The sequence below is a fragment of the Chanos chanos genome, chromosome 14, assembly GCF_902362185.1.
Source record: "Chanos chanos chromosome 14, fChaCha1.1, whole genome shotgun sequence".
NCBI lineage: Eukaryota > Metazoa > Chordata > Actinopteri > Gonorynchiformes > Chanidae > Chanos > Chanos chanos.
The window spans coordinates 14,102,830-14,121,797 of record NC_044508.1 but is presented as its reverse complement, the minus strand read 5'-3'; the positions used below and the strand labels follow the sequence as shown (position 1 = coordinate 14,121,797).

The window sequence follows — 18,968 nt, the reverse complement described above, 5'->3', positions numbered from 1 at the left end:
CTATAGTGAAGATCGTACCCTCATCAATTAATAATGGGGTTATTAGTTTCTGACATGTATCTCAGTGGACTCCAATGCCTTGATTTAGCAAGTGAAGAGAATCAGAGCACACTCAATCTAGAGCATGTCATCTCTTCTGTCACATTTTTCTCCAAATGAAAGAACTAACAGGGCACCGGAGGTCTAGTGTAAAGACTAATATTCTCACTCACACACACACACACACAGATTCACAGATGTTTTGATGTGTGTAATCACCGCGAACATGTGTACAGTGCTCTCATTAATTGTTCTGTGCATTTGTGTTTGTGTGTGTGTGTGTGTGTGTGTGTGTGTGTGTGTGTGTGTGTGTGTGACCCACAGGTCTGCGGGGGGCGATGGCGTTTGCTCTGGCCATTCGGGACACAGCCACATACGCTCGACAGATGATGTTCACCACCACTCTTCTCATTGTTTTCTTCACTGTCTGGGTCTTCGGAGGAGGCACCACACCCATGCTGTCCTGGCTACACATCAGGTTTTCCTCTCCACTTCTCTCTCTCTTTCTCTCTGTATATACGCTCTCATGCGTTTTGTCTTTCTGTCTGGTACTTCAGTACTCCTTTTCTATTTTTTTTCAAAGCAAACAAAAAGTAAACAAACAGTACATGCAAACATGGCATGTACACACACACACACACCCACACAATGTTGAGATCAGTTCCTCCTAATGTCCACAAGGTGGCACAGTAGGTCTGGTATCGACAGAGCTGACACCTTGCACTCTAACCATCCCTGTCTACAAATGGTCTGCTGGTCACCATGGTGACATGAAAGAGAAAGCCACTTGAAGAGTACTTGAGGAATAGGTCAGGCCTCGTACAGTGTGTTTGAGTGTAGGCTTTGAAATTGTGGTCTTTATGTCCATGCTATAGTGGGAGCTGATGGGTTGAATGGTATGCTGGGTATAATAAAGTCCATTCTCATCACTAAAAACACATTACTGTCACTGTGAATGAGGCCTTTTTCACTAGCTATGTGTATATACTGTATGTATGTATGTATGTATGTATATATGTGTATGTGTATATTTAATATATATATAATTTCTTTTTTCTTTTTTCTCTTTGTACTTTCCCCTATTCGCCCGTCGTTCATCTTTTTTTCTAAACTTGGAATTGCCAATTAGCCGTGATTGGATGTCTCCCCCCTTAACGCGTGACAGGCATGTCATCGTGAGCAGGCCAAGATTAGCTCATGCTTTTTCTAATCTCGTCAGCCCCATCATCATTTCGGGCGATGAGCTGCTTTAAAGAAGAAAGACCCTTTTGGCTTTTTGCCGACCTGAGCCCTCACAGCCTTTTGATGCTCTTTGCCATAGATGTGGAAAATCTGGCCCATTCGAACCCTGCGCCTTTTGTTGCTGTTCTTACGTCATAGCCCATTAAAACAGAATATCATGATGTATGGTCGGTTTAGTTTTGTTGAGACTGAGAGCTGAAAAGCAGGGTTGTACTAGGAGGGGGGTCTCAATTTTCTTCTCTCTCTCTCTCACACTTGTCCTCTCATCGTAAGTCTGTCTGTCACTCTCTCTCTCTCTTTCTGTCTCTCTTTCTGTCTGTCTCTCTCTCTCTCTCTCTCTGGTGGTCTGTGATTGTCCCTGAGTGACCTCATTGTGTCCAGGGTCGTTTAGCATTACTGACAAGGTATCACAGTAAAAGAGGATTAGTGAGTAGACATGCTAATGGCAGATGCTCAGTCTATTATCTGTCATTATGATCTGCGTTCTTTGTGCTGAGTGGTTGATCTTGTGTGGAGGGCTCTAGGGCTTTAGCCAGCGGCCTCAGCGTAACAACAACAACAACAACACCTACAACACATCTTATTAATCGCAGACCTCTGCCATTGTCTCAACACAAAAGCCATTCCAAACAAAAAAGCCAAGTGCTTGATCTCCATAACGTAGCGTTAATGCAAATCCATTGTCTCCATAAGTCAACATCAATCCTGAAGCAGCCTCGTTAATGTACACACACAAATGGAAACTCAATTGGGTTACAAAAACACAGCGGCCTCTTAAAAACACATCAGCGTAAACTCAATCTAAAGCAGCCTCGGTTAGAGACCGCAGAGGTCAGGTCTGTGTGATGTTTTACTCGTCTGTGTACGGACCGCCGGCCCAGACAAGAGAGATGAAACAGACAACTCCGATTTGTCTGGCACTCCCAACTCCCGTCTAGGAGCTCAACGCAGAAATCGCTCCCGAATTGGAAGTCTGCGTGCCGCTCCTCTCTGCCATTAAAACAAAGAGAGGAAAGGAAAAGCAGCTCGTTCGCGATGGGCCCGGGGAATTTTAACGCCACATAGATGGAGTGGTGCTAAACTTGTCTTTCCGAAAATGAATATTCATTTTAGAAAAGAGAAATAGGCTGAGAAATGGGAAGAGAAAGAAATAGAAGAGAAAGAAGAGAGAGAAACGGGTAGCTGTAAGAGGTGTCTGTTAGCCTAGGATCAGGGCAGAGGTTAGGAGTCTTTGACTGTGAGTGTGATCTGGAAGGAATTTGAAGGGTGTGTTTGTGTAATTGTTATTAGACCATGTAGCCTTGGACAGTGGAACACGGGTTGAGGAGTTGCTTATTCTCCAGAGAGATTCCACGGAAAAACTGGCACATGTTAGTTTGCAGTGTCTGTGCTGTTGGTGTCCAGGGTCTGTCGTGCATTCCTGGTTACTTTCACTTCATTTCTTATTAGGAAAATGGAATAACATCCCTTTTTTTCTTAATGGAAATTCTCTTTTTATTCTGATTTTTTTAATTTGTTTCAAGAGATCAACCAGAATTTAAACGGAACTAGGAATCTATCCTATTAAGTGGGATTTTGTTTTTTCCATTTCTAGAATGGCCCTGTGATTGACCCTTGGTATTGTTGTGTGGGACATTTTCCATGTAGGGACCAGACACAGACACACACACACACGTAATCATTGACCCAAACGTGACAGAGGTCCTCTCATTGCTCCCCGTGATCAGAGATTAATCAATATCAATAAACACACACCCACGTTTACCACGAACAGAAAAAGAATAAATATATTAGACTAATCGTCTTTATGTCAAAAGGTCAGGAGTGACCTAAATCAGATAATGAAAACCCTTCTGCTTTTCATCACAGCTCCTCTAAAACCCACAGATTAAAAGGCAACGTTTCAGCGCAGCTCTCAAAGGGCTGAGATCAATAATGTGCTTTTAGGTCTCTGACGGCCAATGGGCTGTGTTTGTGCTCGGTATGGCCGAGTTCATTAACAGACGCCAGTGTCCTGTTACTTCTCTCCATTCATCACACTGTTCTTCAATTTACCCCACTTCCTACCGTATTATACAATTTGATTCAATTCATTGTGTCTGATTCAGTTAAACCCCCCCCCCTTTTTTTTTTAAATGCAATTGCTTTCTTGTTATAAATAAACATAAGGCAGGAAAGTATAAAGAGAAGATTGTTGTGTTTTTTGCGAAAGACTTTACAGCATTTGTACTTTAAAAATGTAAACAGCCACTTATTTTTGGTTTTATACCCTCCTGAATTTTGGAGCATTTCCCCCGGGTCGGGTTGAGAGTGGTCACTGCCCTGGTTTTGGCCGTAGCTGCTCCAGAGGACTGTTTGTGGGTGGGACTTCCAGCCCAGCCTGGGCCCACTGCCAGGCCTCTTCCTCTCTCTCTCTCTCCCCAAGAACGATGCAGTCTGGTTGGATGAGACCTGTCCCAACCCCAGCTCCCCCCCCACCTCCCCTTTCCGACTCTGGTCTCTGGAGGTTCCTTCTCCTCTGTAAATATGTGGCTATTTGAGCACAGAGCAACGATTCAGAACAACCTCAGGAATGTGGGACGCGGCACCAGACTTACATCGCTCTACATTTAATGAAATTTAATAGAAAAAAAAAAAAAATCACTTCAACTTTTCTCCAGATCCTTTACGCGGATCTTCCTCTACGGCTGTAGGTGGATGTGGAAAGGTGAGGTGGGTTTGAGAGTTTCTTTGGGTAAAGGTGTGCGTTGAGCATCTGTAAGCGTTGGTTTAAGCTAAATGAGGCTTGATGCCCTTGCGCTGTTTAAAGCCCATGGTAACATCTAACGCATCTGTCTGGGGCTGGGATCTGCTCCCCGGCAGCTCATTGTAAGAGCATTAATGTCATCCTTTTACCATGAGCTAAACCTTTCCATCTCTATCTCTTTTCCCTTTCTCTCTCTCTCACACACTCTCTCTCAACCCCCCCCCCCCCCCCCCCCCCCCCCCCCCCCCCCTCAAATATTAAAATCCTCTGCCTTTCTCCTGGATTGCACCCTGTCAGCTGTCTCCTGTGAAAGCGAACTGCAGTAACAGTCCATTAAAGGAAAAAAATTTACCCCATTTGTCATGGAGTCATGCCACTTTTATGTAACACATCTCAAACCCACTTAATGTAATTCAAGAGCATGCAAAATGCATAGACATACCTTCTTTAATCTACACAGTGGACCGTATGTGATTACCTCTGGCACTAATCTACATCAAGAGAATTTCTCTAATTATGTTTTCATATCTGAGGCTGGTAGCGATACTTTTTCAGGCCGTCATGATCATGTTGCCCACATTGGTATGTCCATTATGTAACTCTATGAATAATTGGTTAAAAAAAAAAAAAGAAAAGAAAGAAAATTAAATCGGCGGATACATATTGTAAGACGTTTGAGCATAACATGGGTGCGTGTGATCTGAGGCTCTCTCTGTGCGTGTGCAGAGTTGGAGGGACGTCATTGGCTGAAAAGGAGAGACTGCGTCGGCTGTGGGATTACGTCAGGTGACGTGACGCCTGACATCTTCACCGTGGGTGGCAAACAAAAATCATAGGGGGCCACCTGGGTCACACTCTTGGGAGCAGCGGTGTGTGTGTGTGTGTGTGTGTGTGGGGAACGGTCGGGCACTGTTTTGACATAATGTGGTTTCATATCGTTTTGTTGTGCTGCTCTCTGAGGCACTACACTCTTCACTCTGTGTTCACTTTGCTGGCCTCTGACAGTTCCTGTGTCAGTACATCTTAAATGCCTTTTTGTCTTTGATGAAGTCAATATCCTCCTGATTCTCCCTCTATGGATATGAATAATACCTATAATTGTGCAGTTATGGGGATAGTTTGTGTTCTTAAGCTGATGAGAGGAGTTTCTGATGAGTCTCGATTGTATGTAATAAAACTGTTTTAACAGAATTCGGCTGAGGTTGGGAGGCAGGGAATGATTTTTTTGGAGATTTTGAGAGAGAGAAAGACCCACTCAACTTGTGTAGGAATAGGAAGATTTACTGCTTATTCACATCAATGTCAAATACTACTGCGCTTTTATTTAGTGTCCACCTCTTTGTTTCTCTCTCTCTCTCTCTCTCTCTCTCTCTCTCTCTTTTTCACAGTTCTTCATCTTCCAGCCTACATAAGACAGTCAGAGAGGCGGAACGGCATAAAAGCCCATAGATTGTGCATGCATATAATAACAACAGCAGGCCTTAAATAGCCATGATCAGGGGGAGGGAGGAAGTGAAAGATTCTAGCTGATGTTTGTCTCATAAGAGTGAACTTTTTCTAAATGTTCCCCTGAGTGAAAATGATGACTGAGCATTCTCAGTAGAACAGACTTCTCCATTCTTACATACCCCCTCATCACTGACGGATAGCTTCTTTTTTGGGCTGTTCACGTCATTCTTATGTTATGTACATGCGTATGTTATGTACATACATGGGTGTGTGTCTGTGTGTTTGTGTTTGAGAAAAAGAAAGTGTGTGTTAGAGTGGATGTTGTGGTGGGAAAGTGTGTGTGTGAAGGTTAAAGTTTGTTGGGGGGATTTTTTTTCTCCTCTGTGCTGTCTCTCTGATTTGCGTGCTGCAGTGTGGCAGATTCACTTGAACATACAAGCAAACTGGTCAGTAGATTTCAGCAGCTTCCGCAGAAATGATTTTTTTTTTTAGTTCTTTGAGGGTAAGGACACATTTGTGCTCTAGCTCTCTAACACGCAGGTCTCAGTGTTTGTGGTTAGGTATGTGTGACAGGGAGGAGCTGCTCTGGATGTTTCTCTGTGTTTTATGTTTGTATGTTTGCTGCTAGCATTTGTAGTTAGTATCTGTTTAGCTAACCACAGTGTGTGTCTCTCTCTCTCGCTCTCAATTCATTATGTACAATATTGCCAAAGCAGATTATTTGTATGATAATACATGTTAATACCAAACAAATTGGGGGAAACACAGGAACAAGCAATAAGGAAATAGGAAAAAAACAAGGAAAACATTAACAAACTGTTCTCTCTCTCTCTCTCTCTCTCTCTCTCTCTCTCTCCCTCTGTCCCTGTCCTTTAGAGCCAGAGGAGTGAGAGTTTGAGTTGTCCTACTCCTCTCTCCTCTCCGCCACTTTTTTTTTTTCCTTTGCGGATTCTTTTGAGGCCCTGCAGGTCCTGAACTTCTTTGTTTTCACTGCCCCAGCCCCCCCCCTCCCGACCCTCCAGTGACCTTAGGAGCAGCCCCTCCCATAGCCAACTTCTCCATATGGATTTACTTCTACTGTAACTCACCTCCCCCTCTTTAACTCTCTCTCTGTCCCTCTCTGTGTGTGTGTGTGTGTCTCTCTCTCTCTGCCCCCCCCCCCACACCCCCACTACTCTCTTTTTTTCCTTCCTCCCTGTATCCCCTCTCCATGCCTGTGCTTCCCTTGTCTAGCCCTCTGAACTTTCTCCCTCTCTCTGTCTTCCTGTCTGCCTTAAAGTCAAATCATCAGTCAAACACACTGGAACTATGTTGCATCGCAGCTCAGTAAACTACTACTTGGTGCAATTTATGGATTGTTTTTGTGTTAGTAATGATTTGGGGAAGATATAAAAGAAATGGTAAAGGAGTTAATTTAAGTATTAACAACAACAGTGAGTGTTTTATTTATCTTTCTTGTTTCCTCTCTCATCATCCCTCCATCTGGTCTCTCAGATGTGGTGTCACTGGTGAAGACTATGATCATGGCTGAGAGATTTTAGAGGTCCTCTCTAAATTCAGTGCTGGGGGGGGGGGTTGTTTAGACAGTTGTACATTCAACCACGATCAAAGCCCCACCCCCCCACCCCCAACCCGCCAGCTGTGAGAAGGAATGGAGAACCCTGGTACCGGCCCTTCCATACTTTGGTCATTCATAAGACTTCATTTCCTTCCAAATAAAACTCTGTCACCATCCAAACCAAACCTGTGAAAGACTCCGTCCACTTAGCGGATCCCACCCCTACAGAGGTGCTAGAACTTACAGTAGCCTGTGAAACTCTTGGCTTGTCCCATGCATATGTCACTCGGTGAGTCAAGAGACTGCAAACCTCATTTTATTTCTCAACAGCGTCGTCATCTGCTTCTATAGTGGCAGATACACTCTGAGGCCTGTAAAGGATCTGATGTGCGCAGACTAAATAATATTCTAATCTGCCGTTCGCAACGGGACTCTGGATGATCGTAATTCAGCCCCTACGTTTGGGCGGTTTTTTTGGCCGCCGGCCACACGTAGGGGCCGTGGGGTCTGAAATGCGCACCCTTTCCATTAATCCCCAAAACCCTCTGCCACAATGCCGTCTCTGTGATCCGGAACATCTAACCTTCTCGGCTAGAACTGCTCAGATTTATCCCAATCAAATTCAGGTAGAAAGTAAGAGGGGAAACAAAGCCAGAATAACTGAAGTGGATCGGAGAGGAAAGCAAAGTTGAGTCGGTTTATCTCTTAACTCTTTCACTCGTGCACTGTGACTGTGGAGTACACGGTGGGGCTGCTGATGGTCACACTACAGCTCTCTGACTGAGGCAGTGAGAGAGAACATGCTTTAATGGAAAACCTCTCCACTGACTATTCAGCAGCAGCTGGAAACCATCAGTCAGTTACTACGACCGGATACAGATAACAGCAGTGAATTATTGTGCACTGGTTTGTGTGTGTGTGTGTGTGTGTGTGTGTGTGTGAGAGAGAGAGAGAGAGAGAGAGAGAGAGTGTGTGTTTCTGTGAGGTCAGAACGAGTTCTGGGAGTCCTGCTTGAGGAGGGACAGAATGGGCCGACATGCCTTGTGTCAAACGTCAAAAGCACAGCGTGTTCATGTGGGAATAACTGAAAATGAGGTTAATGTTAAGCACGCAGAGGTCTGATGGTACAGTCCAAAAGCAATACACCCGAGTTAGGAAAAACAGTGTGGGTGTTCTCTAACGCCGTCAGGGGATCTGCCTTAAAGACTCCGATCTTAGGCTTAAAGACCATATAGAGTTAATGAATTCAGAACTCAAGGTACTGTTAGCACAACTTGTTAGGTTTACAGATAAATGATTATATTCGGTTCTTTTCAACATGGTGAAGAGACCTAGGATGTAAACTACCTGTGAAGGAGGAAACAAGTGTTTGTTTGTGGCTTTAAAGTATCTGCTGAACTCTCTTTTGCTCTCTTTGTCTTTTGGCTCTTTCTCCGTTGCCGTGTGTCAGGTGTTTGTGGTAGTCTGTCTTTTTTTTTTTTTCATGCTTATGGTGAATTGCTATATTGTCTTCTCTCAAAGCTTTGCAGTGCTCCATACATGCAAAAGGAACTGCTTTAGGCCTCTTTCTACCACACACACACACACACACACACACACACACCCTCACACACAAACACAAACACACTGGATATACCATCTAATTTACCATTCTCATGTTATCTCTCACAGGGTTGGCGTGGACCCAGATCAGGATTTGGAGCAATGTGGAGACAGCTTCCAAGTCTTACAAGGAGTGAGTTCGCACCTTCACCTCCTTTTAGCTCAACTCATATAAGTCTTTAAAAACAAAACAGCCAAGGCAAACCCACAGTAGAGCCCTGCAGCTCACGGGTGTGTCATACTGAAAGTTGCGCATTTGTCTCTAACCGTAGGTGGATTACCAGTTGACTTGTCTATTTGGTTGAGATGTGCACATCAGATAGGCTATACAGGATAGATGTTTGAAGGACTTTCAGAACAAACCGCAAGCCCTATATAAAACGTCTTCCTGTTGCTATAGCTTTTTGAATGCGAACGAGAACAAGCAGATTTGAGACAGAAGAACTCTGAACAGGGGAAGAAAATTTCTCACATACACACCCGTGTGCACACACACACATACACACACCTGCGCACCTTAACACATTGACACGTCAGCTTCAGACAGTTAGGAGAGGAGAGGAGGTGTTTGAGTGTGAACTGATAACCTGATGTCCTTTATGTGATTATCTTTTCACATACTCTTAAACATGTTGTCATGTTCTGGGTATATTAGATGAATTTTTAACATTTATATACAAGTATTGTGTTTCTTAATGTTTTCATTGATTAATCAGACAATGAATAATCTCAAGGGAATTTTTGAATGTTTGAAAAGTCAAAAATCCGGTAGGTGTGTTGTATGAAGTACTTGTGTGGGGTTGTGTGTGAGTGTGTGTGTGTGTGTGTGTGTGTGTGTGTGTGTATACAAGTAGGACACTGTTTCAGTCTATGCGGTTATCTCTGGACTCTTTTTTTCTCTGCACTCATTTATACAGACTGGATTACCTACTTACAACTTCATCTTTTCTTTGTCCTCTCTGTGCGTTTTGTTGTCCTTCACTTTGCAGGACAGCAGTGGGTCAGAAGGGCAGAGTAAGACCCAGCAGGAGAGCGCCTGGCTCTTCAGACTGTGGTACACCTTTGACCACAAGTATCCTTTCATTACAGCCTTCAGTATCCACACACACACACACATGCTCACTCACCTACACGCATACATACAGACCCATGCACACACACAGCTTCTCATTCAGTCCAAACACAATCTGCAATCTCTCTGCACAAACCTACCCTGTATTCCCTCTCTCTCTCTCTCTCTCTCTCTCGCTCTCTCTCTCAACTCACACTTCCCCTGCTCTCTCTCCAGCTGAGAAGCTTCTTATTGCTGTACACAGCTCTTTGACATGGGGTGATGCATTTCTGAGTGTTTACACAAACCTCTCTCTCTCTCTCTCTCTCTCTCTCTCTCTCTCTCTCTCTCTCTCTCTCTCTCTTTCTCTAACATGTTGTTAGATGTGTGTATATGACAACTGAAGGACAAGCATTTGACACCGGCATCTCCCACATGAGGAAGTAAAGTGAAGCCGTAGCTGGCACAGACAGGCCTGCTGTCAGAGGGCTTCAGAAGAATGTAAATGTGACGTTTTGGCAGACGCAGAGAGGAACTGATATGAGAGTAAGGGAGGAGAGAAGTGATCAATAGAGAGAAAGAGAGGGTGAGAGGAGAGGGAGATGGGGAGAAGAGATGAGATGAATAAGTTATTGCTCTCTTCATCACTGAAGAGGCTCCGTAGAGACAGTCTCAGAGGTTCTGACAGAAACTTTTTCTTTCTTTACTCCTCCTTCATTATAAAGTTTTATTGCTTCTTAAAGACTTCCACGATAACCCATTCATTTTCTATATTCACTGTAGAAGCTGCATCCTCTCTGGCTGATCACTACCATTTTTCTGTAGGACAACAATGTTTAGTAACGGGAGCACGTTGTACCGTCCGTCAGATCATAGCTGATTGGATTCATTAGAGAATTAATCCAAATTAATAACTAGTTTTGTGAGGTGTATGCAGGGTTTGTGTGTGTATTGGGTTCATTCCCACACGGCAGTGTGATGCTGTGATCTCACACTGTGAGTTTTCTGAAGACTTTAACTGTAGGAGGAGCTTTACTGTTTACCTCTTAATCACAGAATTACAGGGCGAGGAGAAGGAGTACGGACACGGTCAGTTCTGGGTCTTGGCGTAACGCATGCTGAAAATGAGTTCCTGGTGAAAGTACATGACACCTGCGAATGACCCAACCCCCTCTCACCCCTCTCCCCCAGCTGCTTCCTGCACAGCTGGCTCTATAGCTCCCTGGGGCCATTGTTAGGAGAACGTCAATCTCACATTGGTGTGACCGCATGGAGAGAGATTGTAAAAACTGCAGATCCTAAATTGTGTGTGTGTGTGTGTGTGTGCGTGTGCGGGTTGGTAGACAATCTGGATTTTTTTTGTTGTTGTTTTTGTTTTTAATATATTGGACCATACAGAGTTTTTTGTGAAAGTGATTCCTCGTCTGAGCCATTGGCAAAAAAGCCCAAAACAAACAAACCAATTAAAAAACAAAACAAAAAAACCCTGCTAATTTATATACTGTTCTACAAAAGTCTCATGATTCATGATTCCTAACCTGTTGTTACAATTCCATATAATTTAATATATAAATTTAGTTCCCTTCTGAGGTAGTCATTGAATAAAGTGTAAGTATCCACCACTTTAAATAGGCTCGAGGGTGTGTGACTCTATATCATTAGCACATAGTGAAAAATCCACATCATTTAAATGGTATTATGATGGTATTTACTGAATGAATATGGACAGTAGTGTACCATTAAGATCATAATGTCTTCGTGAACACACTGTGTTCACCTGCTAACCACAAAGATTGCTTATCTTTTCAAACCGACAGGCTGTAATACACATGTGATATTGTGTGTGCCTAGCCTTTTTTTTTCTTTCCCTCTCCTGAAATGGATTGGTTTTGCATAGCGGGAGAGTTTACAGCGGTCAGGGCCCTTTGTGAAACTTAGCTGGTCAGCAGTTGTGATGTGAACGTCCTTAACCTGTGTGTAGCTACCTGAAGCCCACCCTGACTCACAGTGGACCCCCCCTCACCACCACGCTACCAGCCTGCTGTGGTCCTCTGGCACGCTGCCTCACCAGCCCCCAGGCGTACGAGGTTAGTGCTGCCTATACACACACACACACACACACACACTCATTTACATGGGATGCTATATGTGTGTGTCATTTTGTGTGTATGTGTTGGTGTTTTTTATCACTTGTAGCATATCATGATAGCATGTTGACTCAACCGCAGAGAGAACTGAAACAGATCCTCCAGTGGCTTAACTCGAAACAGCCTTGAGTGCTATCGAAACTGGAGCTCGGCTGAAAACAGCAGATATTTAACTCATTACTGATATTAAAATACTCTCAACCAGTAGGTGATTTTTTTAAACATTTTTTAACAGGGGTGATGGCCCAAAGGTCACTGACGTTACTCTATAGAGTATATAGGGGGGTGGCAGGTTAACAAGGGGGATGCATTTTGGTCATTTTGCTAACAATCAGGATTGCAGCCCCATCCCCCTAAAAATCGCCTACTGCTCCCAACATAGACGAAACAAAAAGAATTTTTTAAAAAGTTTCCTGCAGCAATACCCTTGTCTTTCAATGACAGAACAAACTCATTCACTCTATGGCTTTCAGTCAAACAGTGGATGCACACCGTGTATAGATTACCATGCTGGTTGGTGTATACATATACACAGACACACCACTAGGTTAAGGTGACTTTTCCTTTCACATGTCAGGTGTTAAAGTTAGGGGGAAAAGTGTTATATAAGTTAATTCTTAATACTTAATTTAATACAATTACATGATTGCATACATACATAATTACATACAAATGGAGGGCCCTGTGAAATGGACTAAAATTGGAAAAATCAGTCAAATTGAGTTCTGTGCTTTAAAAGGGATTATACAAATTCCACACGTCCTTTTATAGCAGTTGGCGCTCAGTACTGAACAGAATGACTTTGGCCTACTTCCCTCCAATGAGTATCTGAATCTGCCGGAGTTGTAACAATGTTTGTGTGTGTGTGTGTGTGGGAATGGCACAGAAAAAGTGTTGTCATTTTCCAAACGGAGGGCAGAATCTCTGCATTCAGAGACTTACAAAAGCCCCATTCACAGATACCACGCTGATAACCATAGATGTGAAAAAGACGCTCAACCTCGAATTATTCAACCGTGGAGAAGTTGTCCGGCTCGCTCTCCCATTCATTCTTCTGCCAAGCTTGCCCCCCCCCCCCCCCCCCCCCCCCCCCCCCACTCCACCCTCCACCCCCCTTAGCTGAAGTTCAGATCTGACACTGTAGGAGCTGGGACGCTCGGCTGCCTTCTGCAGTGTCTGACAATCACTCATTGTGTTGCAGTGCCCAGAGTACAGCCCAGGGTCCTGCTGGTTCTGGCGACTCCAGAGCCATCACTGTTCATCACACTTCTCTCTCTCCCTCTCTCTCTCTCTCTCGCTCTTTCTCTGTTCCTCAGGAAAAAAACAAGCATTGTCTCTGTTTATCCCTCTTTCAGCCAAAAGCCCTCATTCAGCTCACAATATGAGTCATAGCAGAATTATCTTGTGCAATGGACAGTTGACTTTTACACATGCTGTGTTATGTCTGTTTCTGGCCCCGGCTGTAGTTATGCCTGTCGCCCTTTAAGCTTTTTTTTTTTGTCTCCATCATACATATTTATTCTCTCCCTCTCTCTCTCTCTCTCTCTCTCTCTCTGTGCCTGTGGCTTGTCTCACACTTTCTCTCTGCTGAAAGTATCTCTTTCTCTGTGTTTTTCTTTGCCTCCCTCCCACTCTCCCTCCTTCTCCCTCTGTCTGTTCTCCTGTGAATAATGCGTACAAGTAATATGCTTATTTGCCCAGTGCATGTGCGTGTGCAGAATGCGGTGTCCAGTGTGTACTGCATGTACTGTATGTGTGTATATGTTCAGTATGTGCTGTTCATTGTACTCTGTGCCTGTTATTCACGCTCATTTAGTGTGAGTGTGTGTGCGTGAATGTGATGCGTGTGTGTGTGTGTGTGTGTATGTAACAGTCAGTTCAAGGCATTGCCTGGCACTCTGCAGTGAGAATGCAGCTTATGCTGGCATTAGAAACAGGGGTTTACAGAGATGTTTTGTTTTCCCTCTCTCTCTCTCTTTTTCTCTCTTTCTCTCTGTCCATCTCCCTCTCAGGGTCACGATAGATGAAAATGCATGTTTTTGTGGCAGAGAGCTCTTTGCAACACAACCTCTTGTCTTTCAAGTGGATTGCTCTTAGTATTTTCGTTTCATTTTCATGTTTTTCAATATTAAAATGAAGAGAAGAGAGAGAGAGAGATTAGCCTTCATTTTGTTTCAGGAATCCCACATTTGTTCTGAACACAACCATTCCATTTCTATGAAACGGAAAAGAGCTCCTCATTCTGAAATGCCCTCCATTTGTTTAATTGTCAGTAGACTATCTGTGGAGGCATTGTCGCTGGCAGATTTGGGTAAAAAGGCCTCCACCACAATCTGGTCTTATGTAACTTTCCTTTTCGATTACTTCATCAATACCGTGACTAAAACAGCCATACTTCCTTTCATTTTAAGAAGGGTTTTTCTGAAATCCTAGTGCAGACACTGGCTCTATGAACACAGCTTACTTCAGTGTAAGTTCCTCTCGAGGTTTCTTTCTCTCTTTTTTTTTGCGGTACGTGTTGTTCGTTATGTAATGCTGATTACACCGTTTGATCCGTCTCATCAGCATGTAATCCCCTACACAAGCTTGTTGGAGACTGTGTACGTGTGTGGGAGCGTCTCTTTCCCATCAGAACTGCACACTACACGCTTTTGGATCACTTAAAATTCCTCTGATGTCAGTTCCAAACCCATAACTCAGTGATCATGGTGTGTGTGTGTGTGTGTGTGTGTGTGTGTGTGTGTGTGTGTGTGGATTATGGATTATATATGTATATATGGGTAAATTGTGGTAGCTGCGTGATTGACATTAAACATGAGAATTTCTGTAGGAATTTCTGTTGTGTTCATATCAATACATGATTCATGTGTATTGGCCAAAGTTTAGATTGTTCTGAAATTTTTATTTATTTATTTATTTTTACCCCTGTTTGTGTCTGACTCCACAGTGTCCTTCATGAACCCTTGTTTTGAGATTTAGAGAATGTCTGAGTGTGTGTGTGTGTGTGTGTGTGTGTGTATTTGTTTGAATGTCCTGGACTCCCTGTCCCCTCCCTTCATGTCTGGCTTGTGGCTGTTCCACAGAACCAAGAACAGCTGAGAGAGACGGACTCTGACCTCATTCTTAACGACGGCGACCTGACTCTGACCTACGGTGACACAGCCATCACGGCTAACGGCGCTGGAGCCTCTGGACGGGAGACCGCGGCTGGTGGCTGGGCCGTTAACGGCAAACGCAGCGGCAGCACCTCGGAAGAGGCTCTAGAACGGGAACTGGACATGCGTGAGCAGGAAGTCATGACACGAGGAACACGTCTGGTTTTCCCCATCGAAGATCACGCCTGATCACGCCCCTGACCCTGCCCCCAAACCCCAAACCCCGATCAACCACTCCCATCCACCCTTCTGTTGCTACATCCCACCTCACCCTCTACACACATTATACAAGGGTGGAGGAATGAAAGGATGGAGAGAGTGAGCATGGGTTCCTGTGAAACCAGATACAAGAAAAGCCATTTCATCCTCATTTCTGCACGTCATTGGTGGTGGCGATGGTAGTGATTGTCTGGATACCTGGTGTCCTCAGACAGAGGTTCTGCCATCCCTTGCTGTGATACTGTACTTTACTGTTTCCCTGTATATTTTTTTTTTCTTTTTTTTTCCCTTTGTGAGAGGAAGCTCTGCTCAGCAGAGGAACAACAGAAAGTTTCTGTGTGCTGACTGAGTGGGGTTTCAGGCCAACGCTGAGCTCCAAGCTCGCGTTCCGGAGTTCTGTGTTTCAGAATTCTGTGTCTAGGGATTCTGAGTTCCAGAAGCTCATCAAAACACTGTGCTCTAGTGAATTGCAGTTCCAGATGTGATGGTGTATCAATTAACGTCCCGGGCAGAGTTACAGGTCTGCTAAGAGAAAATGAAAGACAAGTGAGAAACATAAGCATATGCTAACGCACATTCTGCTCACTGGACCATTCCACCACAAAGGGAATGTACAGTATACCAAAAGTAGAACTTTGTGGTTACATGTGGTAATTATTCTCTGTTTAAACTGGCTTAGAGTTTTTCTGGCACCCAAAACGTTTTCCAAACTCTGTATTTAATCTCACACACAGAGATGACTTTAGCATGAAGAAATGGATGCTGTGTAAACGATATCTCCTGCTAAATGCAAATGAGCAATACAGGACAGGGAAGTATGTCAGTTTGTCACGGCCCTGTACGCGTCATCTGGCCTGACGGCGAATCCTACCTTAACACAATGGTCTACATTCTGTCTTCAAATTGATAGGATCTTATTTTGAATCAGTCTGCTCTTTCTGCAAATCAGCTTTGAGTTGGATACTCCTCTGTTTCTTATTTCGGTTTGTTTTTTTTACTTATATATCCTTGCTGCGGTTTCAGCCAGCGTGAAAACCACGGTCCATAGCTGAACACTGTGAATACAGCATAACTGGAGCATCACATGACAAACCACCCTGCATATTCAGTCAATAACAACTCACGGTAACAGAAATCCATTTTAAAGATAACCTTCAGGATCTGTGCATGCATGCATGTGTGTGCGTGTGTGTGTGCGTGTAACCCGTGCTGTCAGAGGAAAGGTCAGCGTAGGCTTGACTCCAGTCAATGCTACGGCTATAATGATGTGTTTAAGACTTTGTGTGGCTCAAGTCTACTGCCCCTACTGTGTAGTAATGAGATCTCCCCCGTTGCCTGTCACACTACCACATCTGCGCTCACACACACACACACACACACACACACACACACACACAGATACAATGATACAATAGAACGCAATAGATCAATTCTGTAGCTATGGCTGTGCCTTCTGTCTGAGGGATGAGCATATCTGATGAGTGTATTCAAGGACACTGAACACATAAGAACTGAAGAAAGTTGCGGCACATTGGATACTCTAAAGATCAACTTTGTGGCCCCACGTTTCATCCATTCCTCAGTACGCCCTTCTCTCTATCCCTGCGCCCAGTCCATCTTTTACTAGACAGATTGCTAACCCTCCTTTTTGTAAATATTTGCGACCCACTGAGTTTGGTTTCCCAGTGGGGGAGTTCTGCAGCTGTGTGTGGCATATATAAGCACTTTATCTGCTGAGTGAGGCTGCATGTGCTGGATAGATGGATATGAATGTGGGGGGGCTGATCTTATCTCTTCAGTAGGGTAATACCTCACTGAGTCTGAACATGTGCCGTCGCCATGGTGTGTGTGTAACGTGTGTCTATATACTTAACCTTCGCAAAGTGTGCTGGGGTTAGCCTACATATGTATGAGTTCCAGCCCAGGTCCAAGTTGGAGCAAGAGGTTAACAGACACCATGAAAGCTGCGATTGTTCGTCAAGAGTGTGTCATTTGAGATGTATATAAGGGAGTCGTAGGCTTTACTTGTTTTTCCAAATCTGCCGCTGGTGACTGGGTAATTTTATCCACTCCACTCTTGCTTGGCCTGCCCTATTAGCATCTGGGCTAACGTAGCGTTTGGCTGTGAAGTTGTTGCCCCAAATTTGCCGTGAAAACTGGCGTGAATGTGCAGCTAGCGCTAATGTAAAGACTTTTTTTTAAACAGCCTCAACCCAGAGAGACACCTGTGACTACACTCCACGGACTTTGGCAATGTGACTCTACAACTCTCCTTTTACTCCTTGGTGCGAAACGCCTCAGAAACATCATCTCAACACTAACTGGGGTTCGCCCCTCAGCTGCACATAGGGGGGAACTCCCCCCCCAAAACAAAACAGAGAAAAAAAACTGAAAACTCCCTTATGCTTACAGTAATATTGAGACAAGTTGAGATTCTCCGCATGGCTTGAGTAACTGATTAAACTAGAGCAGATTTAAACAGCAATTTGTATGGGTCCAATGTGACACTGTTTTAAGCCACCTATAAGTAAGACGGAACAACGTGGGAAGGGAAAGCACGTTTTTGGCCAGTAAACTGCACTTTGGAACTTCAAATGCCATCGATGTCCTGGGACAGAATTTGTTAACTTGCAACTGAGGGAGAAGTGAATAGTCGTGGCATTTAGAAAAGGACTTTACTCTGTAGGACGGAGCTCGCTCTGACTAACACTTTCCGGGAGCTGGACTGACTCCGCCCCCCCCTGATATTAAGCAGGACTTGTAAATATGGCGAGGAATGCCCAAGCTCTGTCGTAGCAATCCAGTTTACCTGCTATATTCTGCATGTCGGTATCTGTCTGTATGGTCTGTTTATCAGACTGCGATTTTGAGAATGTGTGATGTATCTATGGCGACAATGCTCTACAACGATCCTCATATAATAATACACATAGAAATACATTCAGCCTGACTACCGTAATACATAACAAATCTGTGGTATGCATCAAGTATGAAAATTGTGCATTTCAAGAAAATACTCAATGTACCTTCAAACTGTCCTAGCAGCAATATAATATTAAAATTGCTTTATTTTATGTCATTCAATAAAAAAACAGTCAGTGTTTACTACAAAGGTCTCATTTATTTACATTTTATTGATAAATAGAACCATTTCAACGAGGACAAAACTGAGTTTCCCAAATAAGTTCCCTTTCCCTTGTAAGACACTGATATTCAATGCTGGAATGATGGTATTTGTTTTTAAATTGAGAGAAATCAAAAATAAACTCATTTTTTTTTTTACATGAACAGATAATACTGTCAACACGTATGACCAACAAGAACATAGAACAGGGCCCAATAATATCTAATATTAATATTATTTATTTTTTTGATGAAGTGTATTATCTATGGAATGTATCATTATCTCTTAACTCTACTGTCAGGCCCTGATATAATTTCATCTCCTAACTCTACTGTCAGGCCCTTGTATAATTAGTTGTGTGTGCAATTCACAAGCTTTCATATGGAGAGTGGACAGAGGGCACATCTAGTTGACAGATGCACTCTCATTTGAAGAGTATCATAGGTTTGCTAGTGAGCTCCAGGGTTTGTGTGTGCATACGTGCGTTTGTGTGTGAGAAATACTGTGGAATTTCACACAAGTGTGAGTGTTCTGGTAGTAACTGGGAAATTGCAGCTGTCCTTATGTCAGTAGTTTATCTTGGTGTCAAACTCACTCTCTCTGTCTGGTTTGCCTTGTCTCACCATAGAGATGGTA

General features: G+C 43.7%; 1 protein-coding gene across 1 annotated transcript in view; it reads left to right on the top strand.

Moving 5' to 3' along the window:
* The window catches only part of slc9a7 (solute carrier family 9 member 7), a 31,780-nt gene extending 13,545 nt beyond the window's left edge, over positions 1 to 18,235 (top strand). The window contains 6 exon segments of the mRNA XM_030791422.1: positions 364 to 517; positions 4,754 to 4,813; positions 8,706 to 8,769; positions 9,626 to 9,708; positions 11,669 to 11,774; positions 14,918 to 18,235. Of these exon segments, the coding sequence (XP_030647282.1) occupies positions 364 to 517; positions 4,754 to 4,813; positions 8,706 to 8,769; positions 9,626 to 9,708; positions 11,669 to 11,774; positions 14,918 to 15,178 (728 nt within the window). The 3' untranslated portion in view covers positions 15,179 to 18,235.
* The last annotated feature ends 733 nt before the right edge of the window (positions 18,236 to 18,968 follow it).